Raw genomic sequence first — 23173 nt, 5'->3', positions numbered from 1 at the left:
TTGGAGACTATGGCTTATGATGTAATTTGGATAATTGTAACTATTACATTTGGATCTTGTGTAATATGAAGTATATGTAATATGATGAAAGGGCAATAGGCCTATTCTAGAATTGATTTACATGCTTTAATGTAAGGAATGCATGCAATTGGATTATGGTGATTGAAATATGTTAAGTTTGAAAATCTAAGTAAAGTGATGGAAATTGAGTAATTTGATATAAACTGTGATGGGTTGTAAGAGCCCCAAGGCATTGCTGGTCCTTGTGTGTGCCACCCAATGATTATTAGGTATAAATTGAGGTCATAGAACACTTTTTCAAACTTGGGGATAATTGGAAAAACGAAGAAAACTGTGACGAATTTTCTAGGAATTGGCAGAATTTGGGCGAACTTTGGGAGAGAATATCTCCCTCCATAGAGGTCCAATAGGGACGTACCATACACTGTTTTTAAGCTTGAGAAGTGCCCTATCTCGTGTCAAAATTTGGGATTTTTTTGGGTTGGGCGTCGGCCTGTAGAAGGAAGTGAACACCGACTGCCCTGTTGGTCCCTGCACATGGGGCTGTTCTGGGCCAATTTTGGGAAAATTATTCCCGCTTCGTTTCTTGGTCAAATTAGGTGTATGATATATAAAATTGAAGCTTGAGGCGTCTAGTTTGTTTTCTAAAAATCTGACAGCAATTGGTTGAATGGATTTTCCAGAATGATTGATTGAGTGAAGGATGTTTTGAGTTATTTTGGAGTTGACTGGCAGATTTGCTTGTCCAACTTCAAACGGCAATATCCGGAGCAAACGAGAACTTTATGACTCGTGTGATAGCTTCCTAGAAAGGTATATAAGTCTAGAATAACATACTAAAAGATGAGAGACTTGTCGTATGCGGTTTGTCCGCAGAAAATTAAAGACCGAACCATGTTTGGATAGGTAGAAAAGATAAAAGTGAGATTTTGGCTAAGTGGGTTTATGGGAACCCCTTAGTGACTTGAGAGATGTAATATAAGTTATAAAAGTAGTTTAAATAATTATTCCGCAAAGATTTACAGTTACGGTCACAACTTTTATTTATTACGCTTTTTATTGTTTTAAATGCTCGCATAATAAACGGAAAAAGTTTACTCGTATTTTTATAAATGAATTGTTGTGATTGTAACTGCGCTTAATATCATAATTAATGTTAACAATACCAGTGTACAACGGGCTGTTACACTATGTACCCAATATATGTATATACATATGAATGAGCATGTTATGATCACATCATTGACATACAACCTATGATGCACGGACACCGACACAGGACACGACACGACACGACACTCCGACACGTAAATTTCAAAAAATGTCATATTCTGACACGTTAGGAAACGTTTTAATATTAAATAATATTTTTAATATATGTATTATAGTTGATGAACTCTTAGTTCATCATGGTTTTTAGTAGGAATTAAGATCAAATTGTGTGATTAAATGATGAAAAACAAGGTTAATGTCCTAAGATGTCCTCAATTACAAGTTCAAGAGCTTTTATTGGAAATTTGTATGATTCTTGTAGGGAAAGCAAGCTTGAAAGGCAACTGGAGAAGGAAAAAGATTATGGAGCTCAAGAGGAGAAAAATGTCCTAAGTGTTGAGCGCTAAAACGTCCACACTGAGCGTTTTAGCGCCCTGCTACAGGAAGAGGCCAAAACTTGCTGGTGATGAGCGCTAAAACGCCCACACAGAGCGTTTTAGCGCGCTGCTGCACTTAGAAGATGGAAAATTGCTGGTCTTGGGCGCTATCCCTGAAGTGGAAAAAGGACTCTGGTCTCCACCGTTAAAACGTCCAAATCAAAGGTTTTAGCATTGGAGTCAGTTAAAGTCAGTTGAGCATTCACCAAGTTTGGACGCTAAATCGGTCATTCCTTAACGTTTTAGCATTGGAGTCAGTTAAAAGCAGTTGAGCATACGTAAAACATGGACGCTAAAACGGGCACTTATGGACGTTTTAGCGCCCACATCAGTTTTCTGTTTTTAATTGTAACACTATAAAAGGCAAAGCCTTCACATTTAGAAGAAGAACTGGATCTGAAGAAATCTGATATATTCTCTCTCTCTTAAACTTTAGTCTGACTTCTCTCTAAATTCTCTTGTAACAGTTTGGAGATTGAAGACTTTCAACATGGAAATGAAGTTTGATTCTTCTTCTCTTGTCTATTCCTTAGTTATGTCTGAGTAGAGTCTTTGTAGTCTGAATGCAATAGAACTCCATGATAATATGATGTTGATCTGATTAATATGATGAAGTATTTTTCATGTGTTGATTTGAGATTTTCTGATTTAATTATTTTCTGATTTAATATGATGTTGAGATTTTCAAGGAAGTAGTGTAGAACAGGGATGTTTATATTACTTCTGTATCTGATAATCTCAACATCAGAATTCTAGTACTCAAGGGATTGATGCTAGAGTTCTGATGTAATCTTAAGACTTTAGTATGTCATGCATGTATTAAGAAAGAGATCACCAAGGGATTGGGGTTTCTGATTAATGTATCTATCAGGGTAGTAAGGGATTACATCTTGATGATAAGTAAAAGGTTGATTAACATCACATGGAAAAGAATTCATCATATGATCAGTTTTTACATGAGTTATTATGGAGGAAAGTTATTTTCTGACTACTTGTTGTTTTATTAATTATTAATCCATATTTATTTTGTGTCAAATTACTTACAATTAATTTTCTGGTGACAAATTATTCGTGACTTTTACAAATTCTTATCTGATTCAAATTAGTTTTCTTTGGTTTATTGGTGTTTGAACACAATTCCTCGTGGGAACGATCTTTACTCATCATTTTATTACTTGTACGACTAGTGCACTTGCTAAATGTCCAACAATAGTTTATATCTAATACATATAATAGTCCATAACAAGTCCTATAATCAATTAAATATTCATTTTCTATAATATAAATATAAAAAAAAAACAATAAAAATATCAAATAGCTCCTACATTCAACGTGGGAAAATGCACCCAACTTGATAGACAAGGTGAAGAAAGAAGGAATCACTCAACAGGGGGTCAATTTGTTAATATAAAAATTAAAGATAGAAAAATTATTCAGGACATAACATAAAGCAATCCATTCGATTACTTTTAGAAACTAAGCTAATGAAAGGTAAAATAAAATAAATGAAAAAAAAAGAGGAACAGTAAAACGAGACCAAGGTAACATACATCACAGAGAGAAAGGGGTGGATGAGTGAGAGAGACATTATATCACTTACTCACTTAGCAACTTGGAAGCAAAAAGACGATGAAGAAGAACAGTCAAGCAGCAGCCGACTGAGGAAGAAGGAGGCCAATTGCAGCAGCCGACCGAGGAAGAAGGAGGCCAGTTTGCAACGCGTCAACGTGGAGAAAGAGATAGGGTTCTATTCTGTTTTTAATTTTTATTAAATGTTTTTTACATTATTTTAAATTATAATTTTATTAATTTTTTTATAAAAAATTCAAAACGTGTCCAAAAATGTTGACTACGTGTCGGACTCGGTCAAAGTCGCGTGTCGGAATAGTCAATGTGTCCCAAAAAGCTGACTGCGTGTCGGAACGTGTCAGAACGTGTCCGTGTCCGACAAGTAATTTTTCAAAAAATTCTCGTGTCGGTGCATTAGAGCATACAACTTCCAACCACTATCCCAATGGACATGGTGGAGCACATATGAGGATTAACCCCAATACCAAGAGATTACCTGTAAGAAGCTCAATTCCAAAGCTTACTTGAATTTCACATATTTAATCCAATGCTTCTAAACTTGTTCTTCAACCTATGTACCATCAAATTACAATTAATACATATTAACACATTTTTCATAACTACAAGTTAATACAAGTTTCTAAACTAACAATCTACATAACTTTTTCATCCAACTCTAACATAAACATAGTCTACACACAAGACTTCATTATACTTTCACACTTTTTCTTTGGTTCAAATACTAACCAATCATCATTAAATGTCCTAAGGATCATTGTTTTACATAACCAATGAATTAAACACTTAATTTGCACAATTAATTCTAAAAGGCTGAAATACACACATTTTTTATAGCATTAACATCATGTGCCATTTTAATCCTGAAAAATTCATCTTAACTCCAATTACCCTGAAATTTTGATATGATATAATAGGCACATAAAGCTTTAATTTGGCGCAAACCACACTCCATTTGGAATCTTGTAGCTCCAGATATGATTTTTTTAACATAACAAACCATATGTTGATCCTAAAAGGTCCATAAGGTTCTTTTGAAATTCCTATACTTCATTCTTTTTGCAAATCAACACTAAATCATATTACACTCATATTTCCACATACAAACTTGATTAAATCATCAACCAATCCAATTATATAATTTTGCACACTCATGCTCCAAAATACACTAAATGGCCGAATATGTACTCCAGGGGTACCAAATGATTCTCAATTGATTTTCATACAACCAATGCACCACACATTATGTAATTAGCCATTATAACTCATCCATAACTCAATTTCACAATTTTACAACAATTCATCTTTCAAGAACTATGTTCATCCATGAAATTTTTTCTAAGTTAAACAATTCCAAATGCCTTGAAATTTTATTGGATTTCCTTACTCAAGACATCATTCTAAGCAATAAATTCCAAAGGAACCATGTCATTTAAAGCCTCTAAATAGCTCCACTCAAGAACACATATTCAAGAACATATCCATTTTTCAATCCATAAGAAAACTCAAGGGAAAATGGAGAAACTCACCACAAATCAACTCCTAGGGTCTAAGGGAATGATCTTCAAACAACCAATGAACCAAAGTGAGCTTCCAAGCTCAAAAATCTCTAAAATTTTGTGGCTGTCACAGGGGATTTTCTCCCTAACCGTGGATCCTCAATGGTTGATGAAGGTTGGGTTCAACTAATTTGAGGCAAGAGAACAACTTTCGTGTAATAACATTTTTCGATTTGATGAATGTGTGAGGAGTTGTGAGCTTGGCTTGGTCTTCAATGGATGTCACAATTCAGCCATGGGAGGAGGGGCTGGTGCTAATTGAGGAGAGAGAGAAGTGGGGTTCAAGTGTCTTAAGTGACATGAACTGTGAAACCAATGCGCTTAATATGAAGAATTCAATCATACAAGAGTTTTGATGATAACAAACAAGCATAGAAGCGATGTTAAGGATAATACAACTCGCAACAATCAAAAGCCCAAGGAAGCAATTCAAATAAGTCAACAAGAGCAAATCAGTCACCACACAAGATCATCATTGATTCATGCTCTTGAGAGCTTAGATCTAAATGTAAAGGTAATTGATTAATGATGCATAAAAGAGCTCAAAGGGTAATTAACTCTATGCATGCAATATCCATGTCATCTATCACTTGAAAGCCTTAATTGTTATGAAAAATATCCTTGACATGTTTAATAACTTCAAAACATCTTGTACAAGTCAAGGAAATACATTGAAAGTGATTAGAGACCAAGATGAATACTTCACAACTCATAAAACTGCATAACTAAAGAAAGTATTTGAATACTCCATTGTCTGTATTCGAATACTCATGCTGAGAACAAAGTATTCGAATACTGTGAGAAAAGTATTCGAATACCAGTTGAAGTATTCGAATACCTCACGAATAGTATTCGAATACTTACTGGACAGTAAGCAGTATAACGGCTATAAACGACTAATTTTGCGAAAATGTGTGTTCAAAGGGTCATGGGGGGCCTCTATAAATAGTGATCACTATTCACATTGATGGGACACTTTTTCTAATCATTATTCTTGCTCTATTTCATATCATTTGCTAACTTTCTATCATATTGATCATAAATCACCTTTGAGCTCTAATCTTGTGTCATTGATCAATACCTATAAGCTTCAACTTGTATAATCTGTACTTCAAGAGTACATATCCCTTTTCTAAATACTCTCAATATGTTCATTTGTGTTAAGGGTAGTGAGACCCTAGTGAAAGAGGTTGCTCATAACCTAAGTAAGTGAGTGGAAGTGTAAAGGTTTCAAGAAACGATATTCTTGAAGGTTGTAGTGGTTTGTCAAGCACCCTTGAAGCTTGATAATTTAGTGAAAAGTTGAACGGGGGATTTCAATCTGGACGTAGGTCACGGTGGTGGTGACCGAACCAGGATATATAGTGTTTGCAATCTCTCTAACTCTTCATCTCTTTATATTAGCATCATTTGATCACTTGAACCTTTTATCTCTTCTCTTTACATACCATTTGCTTGTGTTAATTTCTATTCTCTAAACTTTGCTTGTGTCAAATTATATTATTCTAAGAAAATCGATTTCAAGAAAGAGAGTGAGGCACTTTACGAAAATATTTTTAAAACTCAATTCACCCCCCTCTTGAGTTTGAGGCCACTTGTCCAACATGAACTGCCACGTAGGCGCACAAAGGACGAAATACCACTTAAACGACCAATCTAACTCACTAATCACCAGTTAATCCATGAATTATCCATTAAATCAAAAATTTAACATTCAACATAGTCTATTAATTATCCTTGATCAGATGAATCCGGAGTTTTTCGGTAATTCGGTGAAATTATTGTTTTACCCCTCGTGGTGCACTACTGGCACGTTTCCCAAAAAATCCTAATTTTCATAAAATTTCATCAATAATTATAATTCTTAGTCCTATGGACCTTTTCCTACTTATCTTCAAACCTAGGGCTCAATTTCACTAGGAACACTTTTCGGTGCAATTGTACCGCTGTATTTTTATCCGGTAAAAACACTATTCATCAAATTTCTAGAAACTTGCCTAACCACTCAATTTTTCGTTATGGATCCATTTTCAAGGTTATTTTTCCCATTTGAGATCGTTCTACTAACATTTTACTATTTAGGGTTACGTGTTTGTCAAATTATCATTTTACCATTTTTACGTATTTTGACCCAGAACTCAGGATTTTCACTAATCCTACCCTGTATTATCATTTTAACTATAATTATGTATTTTAAATCTACGAGGTGTTATATAGAGGGTCAACTCTTTTAAGACCATTTTTTTATTCTTAGGACTCGAACTCAAGACCTCTGATTAAAGGACACAAACTTCTTACCACTTATACCAATAATATTTGGTTCATACTCTCGTTCTTCGTCAACAAATAAGTTGCAACTTATCCATATTGTTTTTAGGGATTGTTAGGAAAAAGTTTGGATTTTCAGGAAACTTACATTGGAAATCGTAGTTACCTCATATTTAGTATAAGAATTCTTAAAGTTTTCTTAGAAAAATAAGATTCCTGAAAATTAAAATTGTAAATAATAATTCCATGAATAATACCGCAACGTAGATGGTATTCTTGGATTCTCATTGGTGGAATTTTTTTTACATAATTTATAGGATATAAATAACTCTTCTTTAATATTTTATGATTAACATAGCCTCTTTTATTAAAGCCCTAGTTGTGATACTTTGCTTCACAAAATCATGAATTTCTCTTTTCTCTTTCACGACAATCCTCTATTCCCTTTCAGGATGCCTTTATTGGATTTCTCTATGCTTCACGACACTTCGCTTCGGTAACATTTTTGTGATATATTAGAACTTTTTTTTTCAAAAATTCATTAAAGATTAATTTTGTAAAATCAACTTATATCCACAAAAATTATTGATAATCAATCAAATATAGAATCAGAAAATTTGAGCCAATATTTTTGAAAATATTTTGACTTATTAAATAATTTTTTGATAATATTCATAAAAAAATTATTTTTTCAACGTACTCTTAGAAATAAAAAAAATCTTGCTAATATTCATAGAAAATTCCTTTTCCGGCATACTCCTAGGAATTAAAAAATTCCTGCTCTGTTCAAACGCCCCCAAACCGTACTCATTCCTTACAATTATTTATTACCGTCTATCAACAGCTTTCATCCGATGTTATTGACCGCTTTATTTTTTTATTTTATAATTATTGATTTAATTTGATGAATAATAAAAGTGATTCTGAGAGGTTGTAAATGAAAAGTCACCGTAAGAGTATAACTCTCCCTTCTTTTGTGTTTTACTCTGTTTCTCGCTCTTCTGCCTAGACAGCTTTCATTTCTGAATGGAGTTGATCTCGAACAAAAAGTATGCCAACCTTTCATTAAATCTCTGTTCAAATCGGTAGTGTGTTTCCATTTTTGGTCTCAACAAGTTAATGGGTTTTTTTACCCTGATCTTGATAACAAACAATCTGATACAGTTGTTTCTTTTAACTATGTGCATGCATAGTTGATTTTAGTTTTGCACTTTTTGCGAGTTCTGAAGTGTGAAGAGTGGGGGAAAAGGGTACATAGAACTCTGATATTTTCAAAGGTTTGGTCAATGATGGTGTCAGGGAATGACCCAGTTGAGTCTTTCTACAATTCCATTAGTGTTGTTAAAGAAGCGTTTTTGCCATTGGAAGTGGGGATTAGGAGGGCAGCAAAGGATCTTGAGCATTTTTGTGGTGAGACTAGGAACAAGGGCAATGAGGTTCCGTTGATTGCACAGGTGAATGAAGGTGGCGAGTTTCAGATCTGTGGTGTGAAGAAGAAGGGTGGTAAGGGTGTGGTTGCTGATGAGAGAAAGAAAAGATTGCCAACAAATGTCAATTGGAAGTTTTTCTTAGGCATGTTTTCACCAAATTCAGTAAATGGGAATAGGGGCCAAGTATTGGGTGGAGGGTTGAAGGAGAAGGAGGTGGTGGATAAAGAAGATGGTTCTTGTCCAAATTTCTTGCAGTTTGCTGTTAATTGGTCTTTGCTGGTTAATGAATTTTTTCAGTCTTTGCCAGGTCCTTTCAAATCTGGGAGAAAGAGATTTGATGATGATAAATTGTGTTCTTGCATGAAGCCCACTGTTTCATGTGAAGTGAAGCGAAGTGGATCTAAGGGTCAGTTTGATAAAACTACAGGGGAAAAAGGTGTGAGGGAGAAGGAGGGAAAGCAAGTTTCACTTGAATGCCTGATATGTTTTAACTTTGTTCAGTTATCTCAGACTATTCAGATACTTGATCCTGGAGTGCAAGAAAATGATAGTGACTGTGAGCAAAAATTTTCGTTTCCTTATTGTCATTGGAATGCGCTCACTAATATTTTGCAAGGGCACAAAGTGAATGTGAATGGATTCTTGCGGAATTTGGGATTTGCAAAGGTGGATGGTATACCATCAAGTGCAATTGGGCCAAGCCCTTCAAAAAATGAAGAGGGGGATGGCAGTGCAACTACTGAAAGCATGGCAAACAATGGGGAAAGTTCTCAGAAGGTTGCCACTAACATACTCAGTTTTCCTTTCTCTAATGTAGAGCGTATAAAGTCTACACTTTCCATTGTTTCATTGACAGAATTGGTTGATCTGCTACCGCAGCAGGGGATAGCTTCTGAAGTGCATCCTGACAAGAAGAAACTATACTCTGTACAAGATTTCTTCAGATACACAGAAGCTGAAGGTATGGTATGGCATCTCAATTAGGGTAAAAAATATAAGTTTTAGGTGCATAAAACCCTGTAAACTCTAGTTAGCAATTTAGGTTATTGATTTAGTGAAATACAAAATCCCTTTGAATATGATGAGGTTTGAATATTTGAAATTGTGAAATGCATTTAATTAACATACGCCTGTATATATGGATATTATATGAATGTTGGTATGCATGTGGACAAGGGTCTCTGACAATATCAGCATGCCTAAATGAGCGGAAATAATATCTTTCCCTCATCATCAGCAACACCTTTATCCCAAATTGGTTACGGTCGGTGGTAGATGAACCCTAATAATAAGGGAGAAAAGATTGATGGAAGATAAAAAACATAAAAAAAATAAAAATAAAAATAAAAATAATCAAATGCTGAAATCTTGATCTCCATCTCTTGCTGGAGCAAACTCACACTCAATGTATTCAATCTTACTCTGACTTAGCATAAATCCTCTAGACTTCAACGTGCTTTTCCATAATTCCATAATTCTAATTATTTTATTAAAACCTTTCTTGGTCTCATTATTACACACAATATCAACTAAAGTGATGAAGGATCTGACTTATGAGCCCTGTGACACTTATGAAGATATCGACAATTAGCTTATAATTTCTATTTCAAGAGGTAAGGTTGGGTTGAATGTTATTGGGAGGTAATGTCATTGGAGTTTACCAGAATGTAGGTTAGTTGGAGAAAACTTCCTATGGCCTTGGCCTTAATTTCCTGGGAAGAAATCATGTTTTTCCCCCAGTAGGTTTAGGTTTGGAAAGGTCAAGAGTGCTTTAACTTCAAAAAGCTGTTTGTTTTTGGAAACTGGTTCTTGGAAGTTCCTGGTAGATTGAGAGATCTGCTTTTTAAGATTAATTAGGGTATTCAAGGAATGGAAAAAGTGGATGCCACTTGTTTCAGTTTCTGGATTATATTTGAAAAGAAGATTGAAGATAAATTGGTTCTTTCTGGATCTCTTGCCAGCAACTTGCTATTAATATTTATTTCTACAAAAGAAAAAAAAAAGTAAAGTCTCAAAGAAAACAGCTTTTTGACCCTTATAACCCTTTATTAATAATTAATTACCAAATTGACCTTCATTATAAACTATTTCGAAAATTTAGCCTCCTCAAAAAACATAACACCAATCTGCCCCTATTTGATCGTTGACCATCAAGCCTACCCGAGTGCACCCTCCCTACCCGGGTATTTTTTGAAAATTTATGCTTACTCGGGTAGAGAGGGGTGTACCCGGGTATAGTTCTTGACATCTGGAAAATTGCTTGAATTATTTACCCGGGTAGAAAGGGGTGTACCCGGGTAAATCTCGACCAGAAACCCCAAAACCGTTCCAATATTATCTCAACTATTTCAAATATTTATGGCATTTCAATGTGTTGTTATGCACCACAATAATTGATCCTCATTGATTGCGCCCCAATAAATACGCTCCATCGTTGCTTGATTTCTGGAAATTATTCTGAAGTTATTTATGACATCTGGGAAATTGCTTGAATTATTTATCCGGGTAGGAAGGGGTGTACCCGGGTAAATCTCGACCAGAAACCCCAAAACCTTTCGAATATTATTTCAACTATTTCAAATATTTATGGCATCTCAATGTGTTGTTATGCACCACAATAATTGATCCTCATTGATTGCGCCTCAATAAATACGCTCCATCGTTGCTTGATTTCTGGAAATTATTCTGAAGTTATTTATTTTTGAATTAGTATTTATTTTCTTCCTAATCTGTTACAATTTTGTTTCCCTTTTCTAATGCTGATTTCTTTCCTAATTAGTGTGTAGCTGATTTATAGGGATTGTACCCTTCATCTTAGCAAAAAAGGCTGATCTGATGTAAAGCCTTTATTCTCTATATATTGTACTAATCCCTTTGATGAAAAGCAAGAAAGAAATCTGAATTATTCAGAAAAATTATTGTTCCCTTTTTACCAAAATTCTTTACAATGCATTCTTTACCAAACTTCATGTGCGCATATCCTTCAACAAAATGAGGTTGAGCGCACAAATCATCTTATTGAAACCACTCAGATTCTCTTACTCCATGGCAATGTTCTTTCCGGTTTTGGGACGATGCCGTTTTCACTACTTGCTACCTATTTAATTGGATGTCTTTCTCTCCGGTTTTGGGGTTTCTGGTCGAGATTTACCCGAGTACACCCCTCCCTACCCGGGTTTCCCTTTTTTAATGCTGATTTCTTTCCTAATTACAATCACATAATCATACTATTACGCTTTATGCTCACAAATAGGGGAATTGAAGTTAACCCCGAAAAATGCAAAGCAATGTTCGAAATGAAAGAACCCCAAAATAAAAAGGAAATCCACTTACAGCCACAGGACGGCTTGTTGCCCTCACAAGGTTTCTACCGAGGTCGGCAGAGAAGTCCCTCCCTTTCTTCAAACTCTTAAAAAAGGAAGCTGAATTTGGATGGGGAGAAGAATGTAATATGGCTTTCAGGGAGATAAAGAAATGCCTCTCAACCCCATCCGTATTGTCAAAACCAGAGTCAGGGGAGACGCTAATTTTGTATCTTTTTGTGGGCGAAGAAGCAGTTAGTGCCGCACTGGCACGTGAGACAAATAAAAGCCAACAACCGATATATTTTGTTAGTCGAACCTTGCAAGGACCAGAGCTCACATATCAAAGGTTAGAAAAGGTTGTTTTTCCCTTGTTGACCACAAAACGAAGACTCTGACCTTATTTTCAAGGACATGGGATAATCGTAAGAACGAATCAACCCATTCGACAAGTATTGCATAAGCCAGATTTGGCTGGAAGAATGATAAATTGGGCAGTGGAACTCTTAGTTTGATATATCATGTGAACCTCGTCAAGCAATAAAGTCACAGGCTCTGGCGGATTTTGTAATGGAACTAGCTCCCACCACCAAAGGAGAACTCGGTCCTGCAGACGACATGTGGACAATCTACGTGGATGGATCATCAAACGTTAAACGAAGTGTAGCTGGGGTGATAATTGAAAGCCCGCAGGGAGTGTCCATCGAGCACTCTGTACACCTCGAGTTCCAGACTTCGAACAACCAAGCTGAGTACGAAGCTTTCCTGACAGGGTTACTGCAGGCAAGGGAACACGGAGCTAAAAGAATCAAAATTCTTAGTGACTCCCAACTCGTGACTTCCCAAGTAGAGGGAAAATACCAAGCCAAAAGCCCCCTCATGATGAAGTATCTCGGTACAGTCAAGGAAATGCTGTTCGAGTTCGACGGAGCTAAAGTCCAATACATTCCAAGAAATGAGAATACTAGAGCAGACATATTGTCAAAGCTCGCCAGTACCAAAAGCTCGGGAAACCACAGAACTGTGATCTAACAAAGTATCCCAGAACCGAGCTACATCATGTTAATATCAATGGAGAAGACTGGAGAAAGCCCATAGTGACATATCTAGAAAAGGGAAGACTCCCAGACGAGGTCTCAGATGCCAATAAATTGATCAAGAAGTCGGCAAGTTATACTGTGCTCGAAGGACAGTTATACAAGAAAGGATTTTACACTCCAATGCTAAAGTGCTTGGATCCAAACGAGGCGGACTACGTTCTGGCCGAGATCCTCGAAGGCATCATTGGTCATCACTTAGGAGGCAAATCACTAGCTCGAAAAGCATTACGAGCTGGATACTACTGGCCCACAATCGAGGCCGATGTCTAGGGGTGTAAATGGGCTAGGCCGGCCTACAGAAGTCTACGGCCTAGCCTATATTAGGTCAGGCTTGGCCTATTATAAATAGTAAAATAGAACATGTCTAGGCTTTTAAAAAAACCTATTTAGAAAACAGGCCATAGGTTTTTTTTGTACATATCAGGCCTATAAGCCTACAGGCCGGCCTATATCATATTATTTATTTAAAATATAATAAATAAAATTATTAATTTAATAATTTTGAATAATAAAATAATATTGTTTTAGTTATTCTTTTAATTGTTGAATGTTTAATAGGCTTAAACAGGCTAACAGACCTAGGCCAAGGCTTTTATTTTTTAAATGTAGGTCAGGCCAGACTTGTAGTTTGGGGTCTACACAGGCTAATAGGCCAGGCCATACCCAATGTTTTTTGTACACAGGCCTGACCTATTTAAGCCAAAGCCTAGCCTAGCCTATTTACACCCTATGCCAAAGAGCACGTAAAGAAATGTGACCAATGCCAAAAACATGCACATGTCCATCATGCTCCCCAGAGGAGCTCTACAATATCACGACACCCTGGCAATTTTATAAATTGGGAATGGACCTTTTACGTCCGTTCATTGTAGCGGAGGGACAACTCCGTTGGTTGATAATAGCCGTAGATTACTTCACCAAGTGGATAGAAGCCAAGCCCTTCACTACCATAACCTTGGCCAGAGTTCAAAGGTTCTTTGAAAGGAACATTGTGAGCCGATTTGGAATCCCAGCCGAGATCATCACAGACAACGGAACTCAATTTGCTGATAAGAAGTTCCATGAACTCATGTTTGAATACAAGGTCAAACACCGTTTTGCTTCTGTAGAGCACCCCCAATCTAATGGGCAGGCCGAGGCTGCAAATAAGGTGATTGTGGACGGGCTTAAAAAGAAAATGTTTGATGCAAAAGAAAATTGGGTACAACATTTACACCTCGTTTTATGGGGATACAGAACAAGTACCCAAACCTCTACAGAGGAAACCCCATTCAAGTTGACCTATGGTTGTGAAACGATGACCAGATCGAGATCGGAGAACCATCTTGGAGAAGGATGCAAAGATTGCAAGGAAGTGAGGAAGAAAATAATGAAGCCCTAACGGTAGAGCTCGACCTGTTGGATGAAAACAGGGAAAATGCCAGATACAAGGATATTATGGCAAAACGTCTCATGGCGGCAAGGTATAATAGGAAGGTCAGACCTCGGTCATTCAGAAAGGCGACCTAGTACTAAGAATGGCGGACATCGGCAACAAAAATTCCAGAGATGGAAAGCTCGCTGCAAATTAGGAAGGCCCCTACAGAGTTAAAGAAAACTTGGGAAAATGAGCCTACATTTTGGAGACGACTTCAAAGAAGCCCATTAAAAGAACTTGGAACGCAAACAAGCTTAAAACTTACTATAGCTGAGCTCGAAGTCTGAGTTCCAAGAATCCATAGGCAAGATTTTACTTCTATGCAAATAAGACGGGCCTCTGAGCTCAGTCCATAGACAAGATTTATTTCCATACAAATAAGACGAGCTTGTAAGCTCAGTCATTGTTAATTCTCCAGCGTAAAAATGGGACAAAACTATAAGTCCTCCATTACGACGCAATTTCTTATAAAGTTTATCATTATCGATGAAGGACAAAAATTATTATTAATTCAATATCCACAGTTCGATATGCAAAACCAGAATAAGGAAAAGTGCAAAGGGTTTGACTGGGCCAGCGAGCCCGCAAGGTCGAACTTCAAGAAGTGGTATAAATGGGATCTCAAACCCATAGCCGAATAAAAGCAATAACCTTGGAAAGGATAAAAGGCGAATTAACTTGCAGAATTAAATTTAAAAGGCCGAAATAATAATGGCAATGTTTATACAAACCCAAAAAGGGGACCTAAGTCCCCAAGACAAATAGTACAAATTAAGTCGGCATACTGACTCTTCAAATCTCCCCTGCGAACGTCCCCGCCATAAGCGTCCTCACCAACGTCCTCCTGAGATTCTCCTAAAAATAAGGAAACAAGTATAACTAAATAATCGAAATAATTGAAGAAAGATTGTGATGGGGAACTTGGCAACCAATCAAATTCAAAACAAATGATCTTATCTTCCGAAATATGCCAAATATTTTGAAGCCAAATCTCTTGAAAATGTGGGTCAAGCTGAATGTGAAATAAATATGATTTTAACCAGATTTCATTAATCAGTCCATTGAGTGCTTCCTTGAATTCTTTTTCTTCAGATCTCAAAATTTCACCAAATCGGACTTGGACTGCATCCCTTAGCATCATTCCCAAATTCACATCATAAAGACTTTGATATCATATTAAAAGCCAACTATCAAAAACTTAAGCTATAAGGTGAAGACACATAAATGATATTTTTAGTTCATTTCTAACAATGGGTTTTTTATTCCCCCTATTCCAATAAAGTACATCTGGATCAAGTATGAGTTGGCGATCAAAATGTATATGGATAGAACTTAATATTTCTGGGTCTTGAAAAACAATCAAATATTTTGGGCCTTTATCCTTTTTGTAGATTCATTGGGGTTCTTATTGGTTGGAACTTCTAGTTATCTTGGTAAGAATTTATTATCTTTATTTTCGTCTCAGGAAATTATTTTTTGTCCCTCAAGGGATTGTGATGTCTTTCTATGGAATCACAAGTCTTTATATTAGTTCTTATTTGTAGTGTAAAATTGCGTGGAATGTGTTACCAATCTTTTAGATAATCTGTTTGGCATCTTCGGTGATGTTATTTAGTCAAAATTTCTTGTTTATTTAATTGGATATGACAATCTTTTATTTTTGCTACCATCTCACATGACAAATTATACTTATCTTCACCCTCATTATCTTTGCAGGGAGGAGGTTCTTTGAGGAGCTAGATAGAGATAGTGATGGCCAAGTAACTATGGAAGATCTAGAAATTGCAATGAGAAAGAGAAAACTGCCACAAAGATATGCTCATGAATTTATGAGACGTACTCGAAGTCACTTATTTTCGAAGTCTTTCGGTTGGAACCAATTCTTATCATTAATGGAACAGAAGGAGCCAACAATTCTTCGTGCATATACTTCTCTATGTCTAAGCAAATCTGGGACATTAAAGAAAAGTGAAATATTGGAATCATTAAAGAATGCAAGACTTCCTGCAAATGAAGGCAATGCAGTTGCTATGATGCGATTTTTAAATGCAGACGCTGAAGGATCTATTTCTTATGGACATTTTCGCAATTTCATGATTCTACTTCCTTCTGATCGTCTTCGAGAGGATCCAAGGTAACAAAAATATGATCATTTGGATTATCTTTTTCCTCAATATTCATTATATTCCAAGTCCATTATCTATTCATTTGTTGAATTTTTTTTTTCTTGGGAATGGGTGGAACAGTGTTAGCACTATGACTGAGGTTGTTTCTCCTTGCTAACACTTAATGAAAGGTCAATTTTGGAGGAAAACAAAAGGTTAAAAATGTTTTCATCTTAAGTGATAGTGTAAAAAGTTTTTCAAGCATGTGCTTTGTCCCGGGGATGTGAAGCAAGCAATTCATTATCACTGAAACAATAGGTGCCATTTACTATATATTGTCAAAATGTGGTAGTAAGTTATTTGTTGTCAGGCTTAATATCTATAGGTGAAAGAGCTATTCTTTACGCCTGGCCAGCTTGTACTTGTCCATCTATACATGGCCATTTTTCAATATTTTTACTATAGAAATTTTTAAGGTATATCTTGATTCTTGCTGGAAGAGTTTGGAGTAGACAGGAGAGAAGGGTTATTTGGTTGTTTTTGTTTAATAAAATTCAGAAAAGAGAAATAGTTTTTTCTTGCAATTCTTATGTTCATTCTTTCTTTCTGTTTGGCCAATTGGTTACTGCTTTGGCATTATATTCTTCGTAATTAGTACCTATTTTTGTTGTTTAGGAATATTTGGTTTGAAGCTGCAACTGTAGTTGCTGTTCCACCATCTGTTGAAATTCCTGCTGGAAGTGTTTTAAGATCTGCATTGGCAGGAGGCCTTTCTTGTGCCCTTTCTTGTGCATTAATGCATCCTGTTGATACAATTAAGGTAAATTATTGAACTTAATAATTTCTCTGGTTACTGATGAATTTGATGCTTTTGTCTGCAAATATGGTGGACGTAATTCCATATTCCTCTTAAGGCATTTTTTGCTAATAACCAAGACCTTTTGTGTTGTATGGTATTTTAGACCCAAGTTCAAGCATCCACACTGTCCTTCCCTGAAATCATTTCCAAGCTTCCGCAGATTGGAGCACGGGGTTTATACAAGGGGTCAATCCCTGCAATTCTTGGACAGTTTTCAAGGTTTTTTGTTTCACCTCTCCCATCTCCTTTGATCCCATTTTTCTATGGCATCAAACTAAGCAGAAGAAAAGGGGCAAGCTTTACTAATGCTTTCAGTTAACTAGAATAGTTTTTTTTCTGTTTAAGCTCATGCTAACTTTTGATAATACAGCCATGGCTTGCGAACTGGGATATTTGAAGCTAGTAAGTTGGTGTTGATAAATGTTGCTCCAACATTACCAGAAATCCAGGTAATTAGTAAATAATATCCCATTTGATACTTGTTTATACTCTGGGCCACTGCTGATTGTGTTTTTCTTGATCTTCCATTTTCCTTTCATATCGTTTGCAATTTAGAGAACTGGCATTCAGCTAATTAAGAAGATGTCCGTGTCTTGTCCCACCAAATCAATCTTAAAATTTTTCTACGCTAATAAGGGATTAGTAAAGCTGTTGCATTAGACTTGGTAATAAAACGAATATAGCTAAACCGAAAACAGTTGTTTAGTATTTTCTTTGTTCTTATTTTTCCTTTTCCATTATTGAGGATCCCTTAGAGTCCAAATCCTTCGTAATTTTGTGCTCTTCATCTTAAGGAATTTCTTCTTTCATAAAAAAAAGAAGAAATATTAGGTACATCATGTAGTTTAATTAGTTCTTACTTCTTACCTTATCTGTTGGTACTCTACAAAATCCATCAAGCATAGGTTATTATTATTAGTATTTCTGTAGGTACAATCTATATTATCATTCTGTAGCACAATTTTGGGAACGGCAATGCGGATCCCCTGTGAAGTGTTAAAGCAGCGGCTGCAGGCAGGTCTTTATGACAATTTGGGTGAGGCTCTAGTTGGTACATGGCGCCAGGATGGACTTGGGGGTTTCTTTCGTGGAACTGGAGCTACCCTTTGTCGTGAGGTTCCATTTTATGTTGCTGGTACGGGCCTATATGAACAATCTAAAAAGGTAGTAGTTTCCATGATCCAACATACTTCTCGGTGTCTTTTAGGGGACTTGAGTTTGTCCATAGAAATTACTGAGATTTATGCAGCTAGACTTTGCATTGTATGATAGGCTTGGGGTAGAGTGAATGTTCTCTATTTCCAAATTTTCATGGACTCATGGAATTGAAAGTAAAGAGTTGTATATAATTGAATTGTATAATATCTGTACAAGGGTTTTCTATTTAAAGAGATTAAAAAACCTAATGGGCTAAGCCAAAGACACTTCTAGAGTATTCTAGCTAATACAAATAATAAGTAAATAATTACAACATTAATTCTAATATTTACAATACTCCCCCTCAAACTGAGGAATGGATACTTATCATTCACAGCTTGCTAGTAAGCTCTTGAAACCTATCATTAGGAAGACCCTTAATCAAGACATCAGCCAATTGATAACTAGACGGAATATATGGAGTAGTGATCAGTCCGCTATCTAGTTTCTCCTTGATGAAGTGGCGATCAATCTCAATATGTTTGGTTCGGTCGTATTGGACTGGATTGTGGGCTATACAGATAGCTGACTTGTTATCACATAGTAACTTCATAGACCCTTCACATCTCACCTTGAGATCATCGAGAATGATTTTCAGCTGTAAAAACTCATAGATACCTTTAGTCATGGCCTAAAATTCTGCTTTTGCACTCGACCTAGCAACCACATTTTGCTTTTTACTTCTCCATGTTATGATATTTCCACAAAGAAACATACAATAGCCCGAGGTAGACTGTCGGTCAGTCACGGATCCAACATAATCGGCGTCTGTATACACTTCTAAGGATAAGTTTTCTCCTCTTTGGAATAATAGTCCTCTCCCTGGTGTGCTTTTTAGATATTGGAGAATCCTATCCACAGCTTGCAGGTGTTTTTCCCTCGGATCATGCATGAATTGACTAACAATACTAACTACATAAGCTAGATCAGGTCTAGTATGAGCTAGATATATCAATCTTTCCACTATTCGTTGATATTGTCATTTGTCAACTGGAGGACTCTCATTTTCACTTCCTAGTTTGTGATTCTACTCAATTGGAGTATTGAAAGGTTTACAGCAAAGTTTTCCTACTTCCTTAAGGAGGAGATCAAGAACATACTTTCGTTGACAAATAAAGATCCCTTGCTTTGAATGAGCAACTTCTATCAGTTTTCCAAGGTCATCAACTTCAAATTTAGCCGTCAGTCTTTCTTACAGAGCATGCTTCTCATCTATATTATCCCCTGTTATAATAATGTCATCAACATAAACTAGAAAGATAGTGAGCTTACCTTCCTGAGAATGTATATAGAAAAGTGTAAGATTCCCTTGACTTTGCTTGTACCCACCCCAATGAAAGCATAACTTTTGTAAATCTTCCAAACCATGCACGCGGGGATTGCTTCAACTTTAACCTGCATACTTTGTTTTCTCCATTTGTAGAGTTAAATCCTGGTGGGATCTCCATGTAAACCTCTTCTTCTAATTCGCCATTGAAGAAGACATTTTTCACATCAAATTGTCTCAAATCCCAATTAAAATGAGCAGCAAGGGACAATAGAACTCTTACAGTGTTTATTTCGGCCACTGGAGCAAACGTTTCTTTATAATCAATGTCATAGGTCTGTGTGTACCCCTTGGCAACCAGTCAAGCTTTATACCTTTCAAGAGTCCCATCAGAATTATACTTCGGAGTATACACCCATCTGCATCCTACTGCCCTTTTTCCATTTGGCCTGTCAACGACTTCCCATGTATTATTCTTCTCCAATGCATTCATCTCGTCATGCATGGCTTGAACCCAATTGTCATCCTTTAATGCTTCATGTACTGATTTCGGGATTGAAATGGAGTCAAGTGCTGTAATAAAGCTTCTATGCTGCAGAGAGAGATTTTTAGAGGAGACAACATGAGAAATGGGGTGTTGGGTACAAGACCTTTTCCCTTTTCTTACAGCAATGGGTAAGTCAACAAAATTAATATCAGGCTCAGGAATAAAAAAAGTAGTGTATTCAGTACTTACTCAATAAAGAGTTGTATATAATTGAATTGTATAATATTTGTACAAGGGTTCTCTATTTAAAGAGATTAAAAAACATAATGGGGTAACCCCAAAGACACTTCTAGAGTATTCTAGCTAATACAAATAATAAGAAAATAATTACAACATTAATTCTAATATTTACAATACATGGTATTTGGTCATTGATGAGCCTTCAATAAATATTTGGACCAGAAAAATAACACTGAAATTATAGAGATAATGGAGGCATTGCCTCTTTTACATACACTAATATGCAGAAAATAAACCTAGAAGTCTCAACTCTTAGAGGTCCCCAATTTCTCCATAAGTCAATACTAAATTCATTCCTAATGAAACCTCACCCTAAATGTCTATATATACTAATCCTAACTAATAATAACTAATGGGCTTGGATATTTATTGAAGGCCCATCAGTCATTAATGATTAGTAGTATATAATATTTTGGATACTGAGTGTCATATTGGTCTTGGCAGGCTGTCCAACAACTACTAGGGCGGGAACTGGAGGCTTGGGAGACAGTTGCTGTTGGAGCTTTATCTGGTGGCTTAGCTGCTGTCACCACAACACCTTTTGATGTCATGAAAACTAGAATGATGACTGCACAAGGTCGGTCTGTGTCAATGACCTTAGTAGGCTTCTCTATACTCCGCCACGAAGGACCTCTTGGCTTATTTAAAGGTGCAGTTCCCAGGTTCTTTTGGATTGCTCCCCTAGGTGCCATGAATTTTGCAGGTTATGAGCTAGCAAGGAAGGCCTTGAATAAAAATGCAGAGCTAACAAGTGACCTGCTGTCCCAGAAGAAGGAAGCCAGTTCAGAGTAAATATGTAAATGTATAATCCCAAGTCAAGCTGCAGCCCCTCCTGGAATCAGGTCTTTCAGAAACCAAATGCCATACGGAAGTTTTGAGCCCTTTTCCGAGTTCATTGCTGCTCTTGTCTGGAATCCTAATCTGCCGAAATCTCTCTGAAATACATTTTGTGTTTCTTTGTTCATTTTGTACATTCAGTCTGCCAAATGTTGAACCATAATTCAAAGTTATTCTATTTTGTAGAAGTACATTTATAGACTGTCTTTGGGGGAAGAGTTGAAATTAATTTTATTATGAAATGTACAGATTTTGATCTTCTGTATCTTTCAGCTTTCATCTTTATTATTATTAATAATTGTTTTTTGGTACATTTACTTTCCGTCTCGTTTTGAATTGTTTTGAGGCAAAATAATTTCTGCAGCCGCTGTATCTACAACAAGTCAGGATCAGCTTCCGGATCCTGTATTTTTTTTTTAAAGCTGAAAATAATTTTTTTTTTTAAAGCTGTGGAGCCCACTTTTCTGTGTCAGCTGCAGATAACACTGCCTACGATGGCTGCAGAAATAATAAATTCATTTGGTTTGTTTCAACGCCAAGCCTCTTTTAACTATTAATTAGGTATATTGCAACTTCGCAGAGGATTTGAAATTCTTGTGGTGGAGGCAACTTTAAGATATGTAATGAAGTCACTTTAGTACTTGGCCCTATACTCAATCGTTCTTATCGTCACAAATCATTCAGCTCCACTAACTGTAGTGTAAAAACTAAACATATAACACTTAGATGTAATGTATTTGACTTGGAGAATTTAACCAAGCCTAAAGATTTGGTAAGCGTTCGATTAAGTGCGTAAATTTTAGACTTATATAATATTGAGGAGTTACACTGTCGACATACTTGAGAATCTCTATGCCTGCAAAAAAAGTCACGAAAAATGTGAGGGAGTAACAAAACATTGTCTCAGTTTTATACCATATTTCTTATGTTTTTCTTTGTTTATAATGATAAAGCTTAAGATATACACAATCCTCTTCATATTTCGGATTTTGACAAATACACCCAGCAACTGTTGATTTTGGCAATTAACCTCCTCTAATTTAAATAAATAAATAAATAAAACATTATCTATTTTGCACTCAAAGTAATGACTAATTTTATTGAAAATTTGGTTTGAGTATATGTTCAATTGTTCACTATGGAACCGATGGATCTTGGTAGAATTGTTGGTAGGAAATTTCTGGTTATGGGTACTTTCTTAAAAAATGAAGAATATTGCGCTATTGAAACAATTTTCATAATTCAAGGGGGTTAATTTAAAAAATTTAGAGTTGAGGCATGTAACTGCCACGGGCCCAAAGTTATAGAGGGTTCGAGTATGAATTTACTAAAGTTAATAAAAGTGAATACTGAAACATTTTTTAAAATTCATGGGGTAATTGCCAAAATCAAAAGTTGAAGCATCTACTCACCAAAGGCCCGAAATTGAAGGGGCTTGTATGCTTTTCTTTTCTTTCTTTTTTCCATAGAAAAAAGATTTTAAGTCTCTAGAATTAATTTGTGCTTTATAACCTGTTCCGAATGGCCCAATAGCCTAAGTTCAAACTCTCTTGCTCTTCTTCACGTCAGCCCTACCAACTCGCCAACTTCTCTGTCCCAAAGGCGATTGCACTCCCTAGGTGAGACACCAAAATGTTTCACCTTGGGATTCCAACCCCCTAGGAGACTCCCCAGATACTATAAGTAGTAGCTATCATATCGTGATACCCTGACATGGCCAGGCTCGTCGCCAGGCACAAGGGCTCCATCACTGCTATCATAGCAGTGATACAGTCACCCCTAGCTGAT

The 23173-nt window shown here is 36.2% G+C and overlaps 1 protein-coding gene across 2 annotated transcripts; it reads left to right on the top strand.

The window, feature by feature from the left end:
• The first annotated feature begins 8104 nt into the window (after positions 1-8104).
• LOC133285935 (uncharacterized) lies at positions 8105-21594 on the top strand. 2 transcript variants are annotated; one of them, XM_061483252.1, is made up of 8 exons: positions 8105-9291; positions 9394-9475; positions 16050-16467; positions 17114-17258; positions 17401-17516; positions 17668-17746; positions 18228-18461; positions 20993-21594. In XM_061483252.1, exons 1-8 carry the CDS (start codon positions 8371-8373, stop codon positions 21338-21340), a joined length of 2343 nt encoding a protein of 780 aa, XP_061339236.1. In that variant the 5' UTR covers positions 8105-8370; the 3' UTR covers positions 21341-21594. The 2 variants fall into 2 exon arrangements, with proteins under 2 accessions (XP_061339236.1, XP_061339235.1); XM_061483251.1 differs by having other exon boundaries at positions 8105-9475.
• The last annotated feature ends 1579 nt before the right edge of the window (positions 21595-23173 follow it).

This window comes from Gastrolobium bilobum, unplaced genomic scaffold (genome assembly GCF_033153095.1).
Source record: "Gastrolobium bilobum isolate Gb01-03AN ecotype WA unplaced genomic scaffold, APGP_CSIRO_Gbil_v1 utg2910, whole genome shotgun sequence".
NCBI lineage: Eukaryota > Viridiplantae > Streptophyta > Magnoliopsida > Fabales > Fabaceae > Gastrolobium > Gastrolobium bilobum.
Note: the sequence above shows the minus strand (reverse complement) of the source record. Positions and strands in the feature narration are given on the sequence as shown.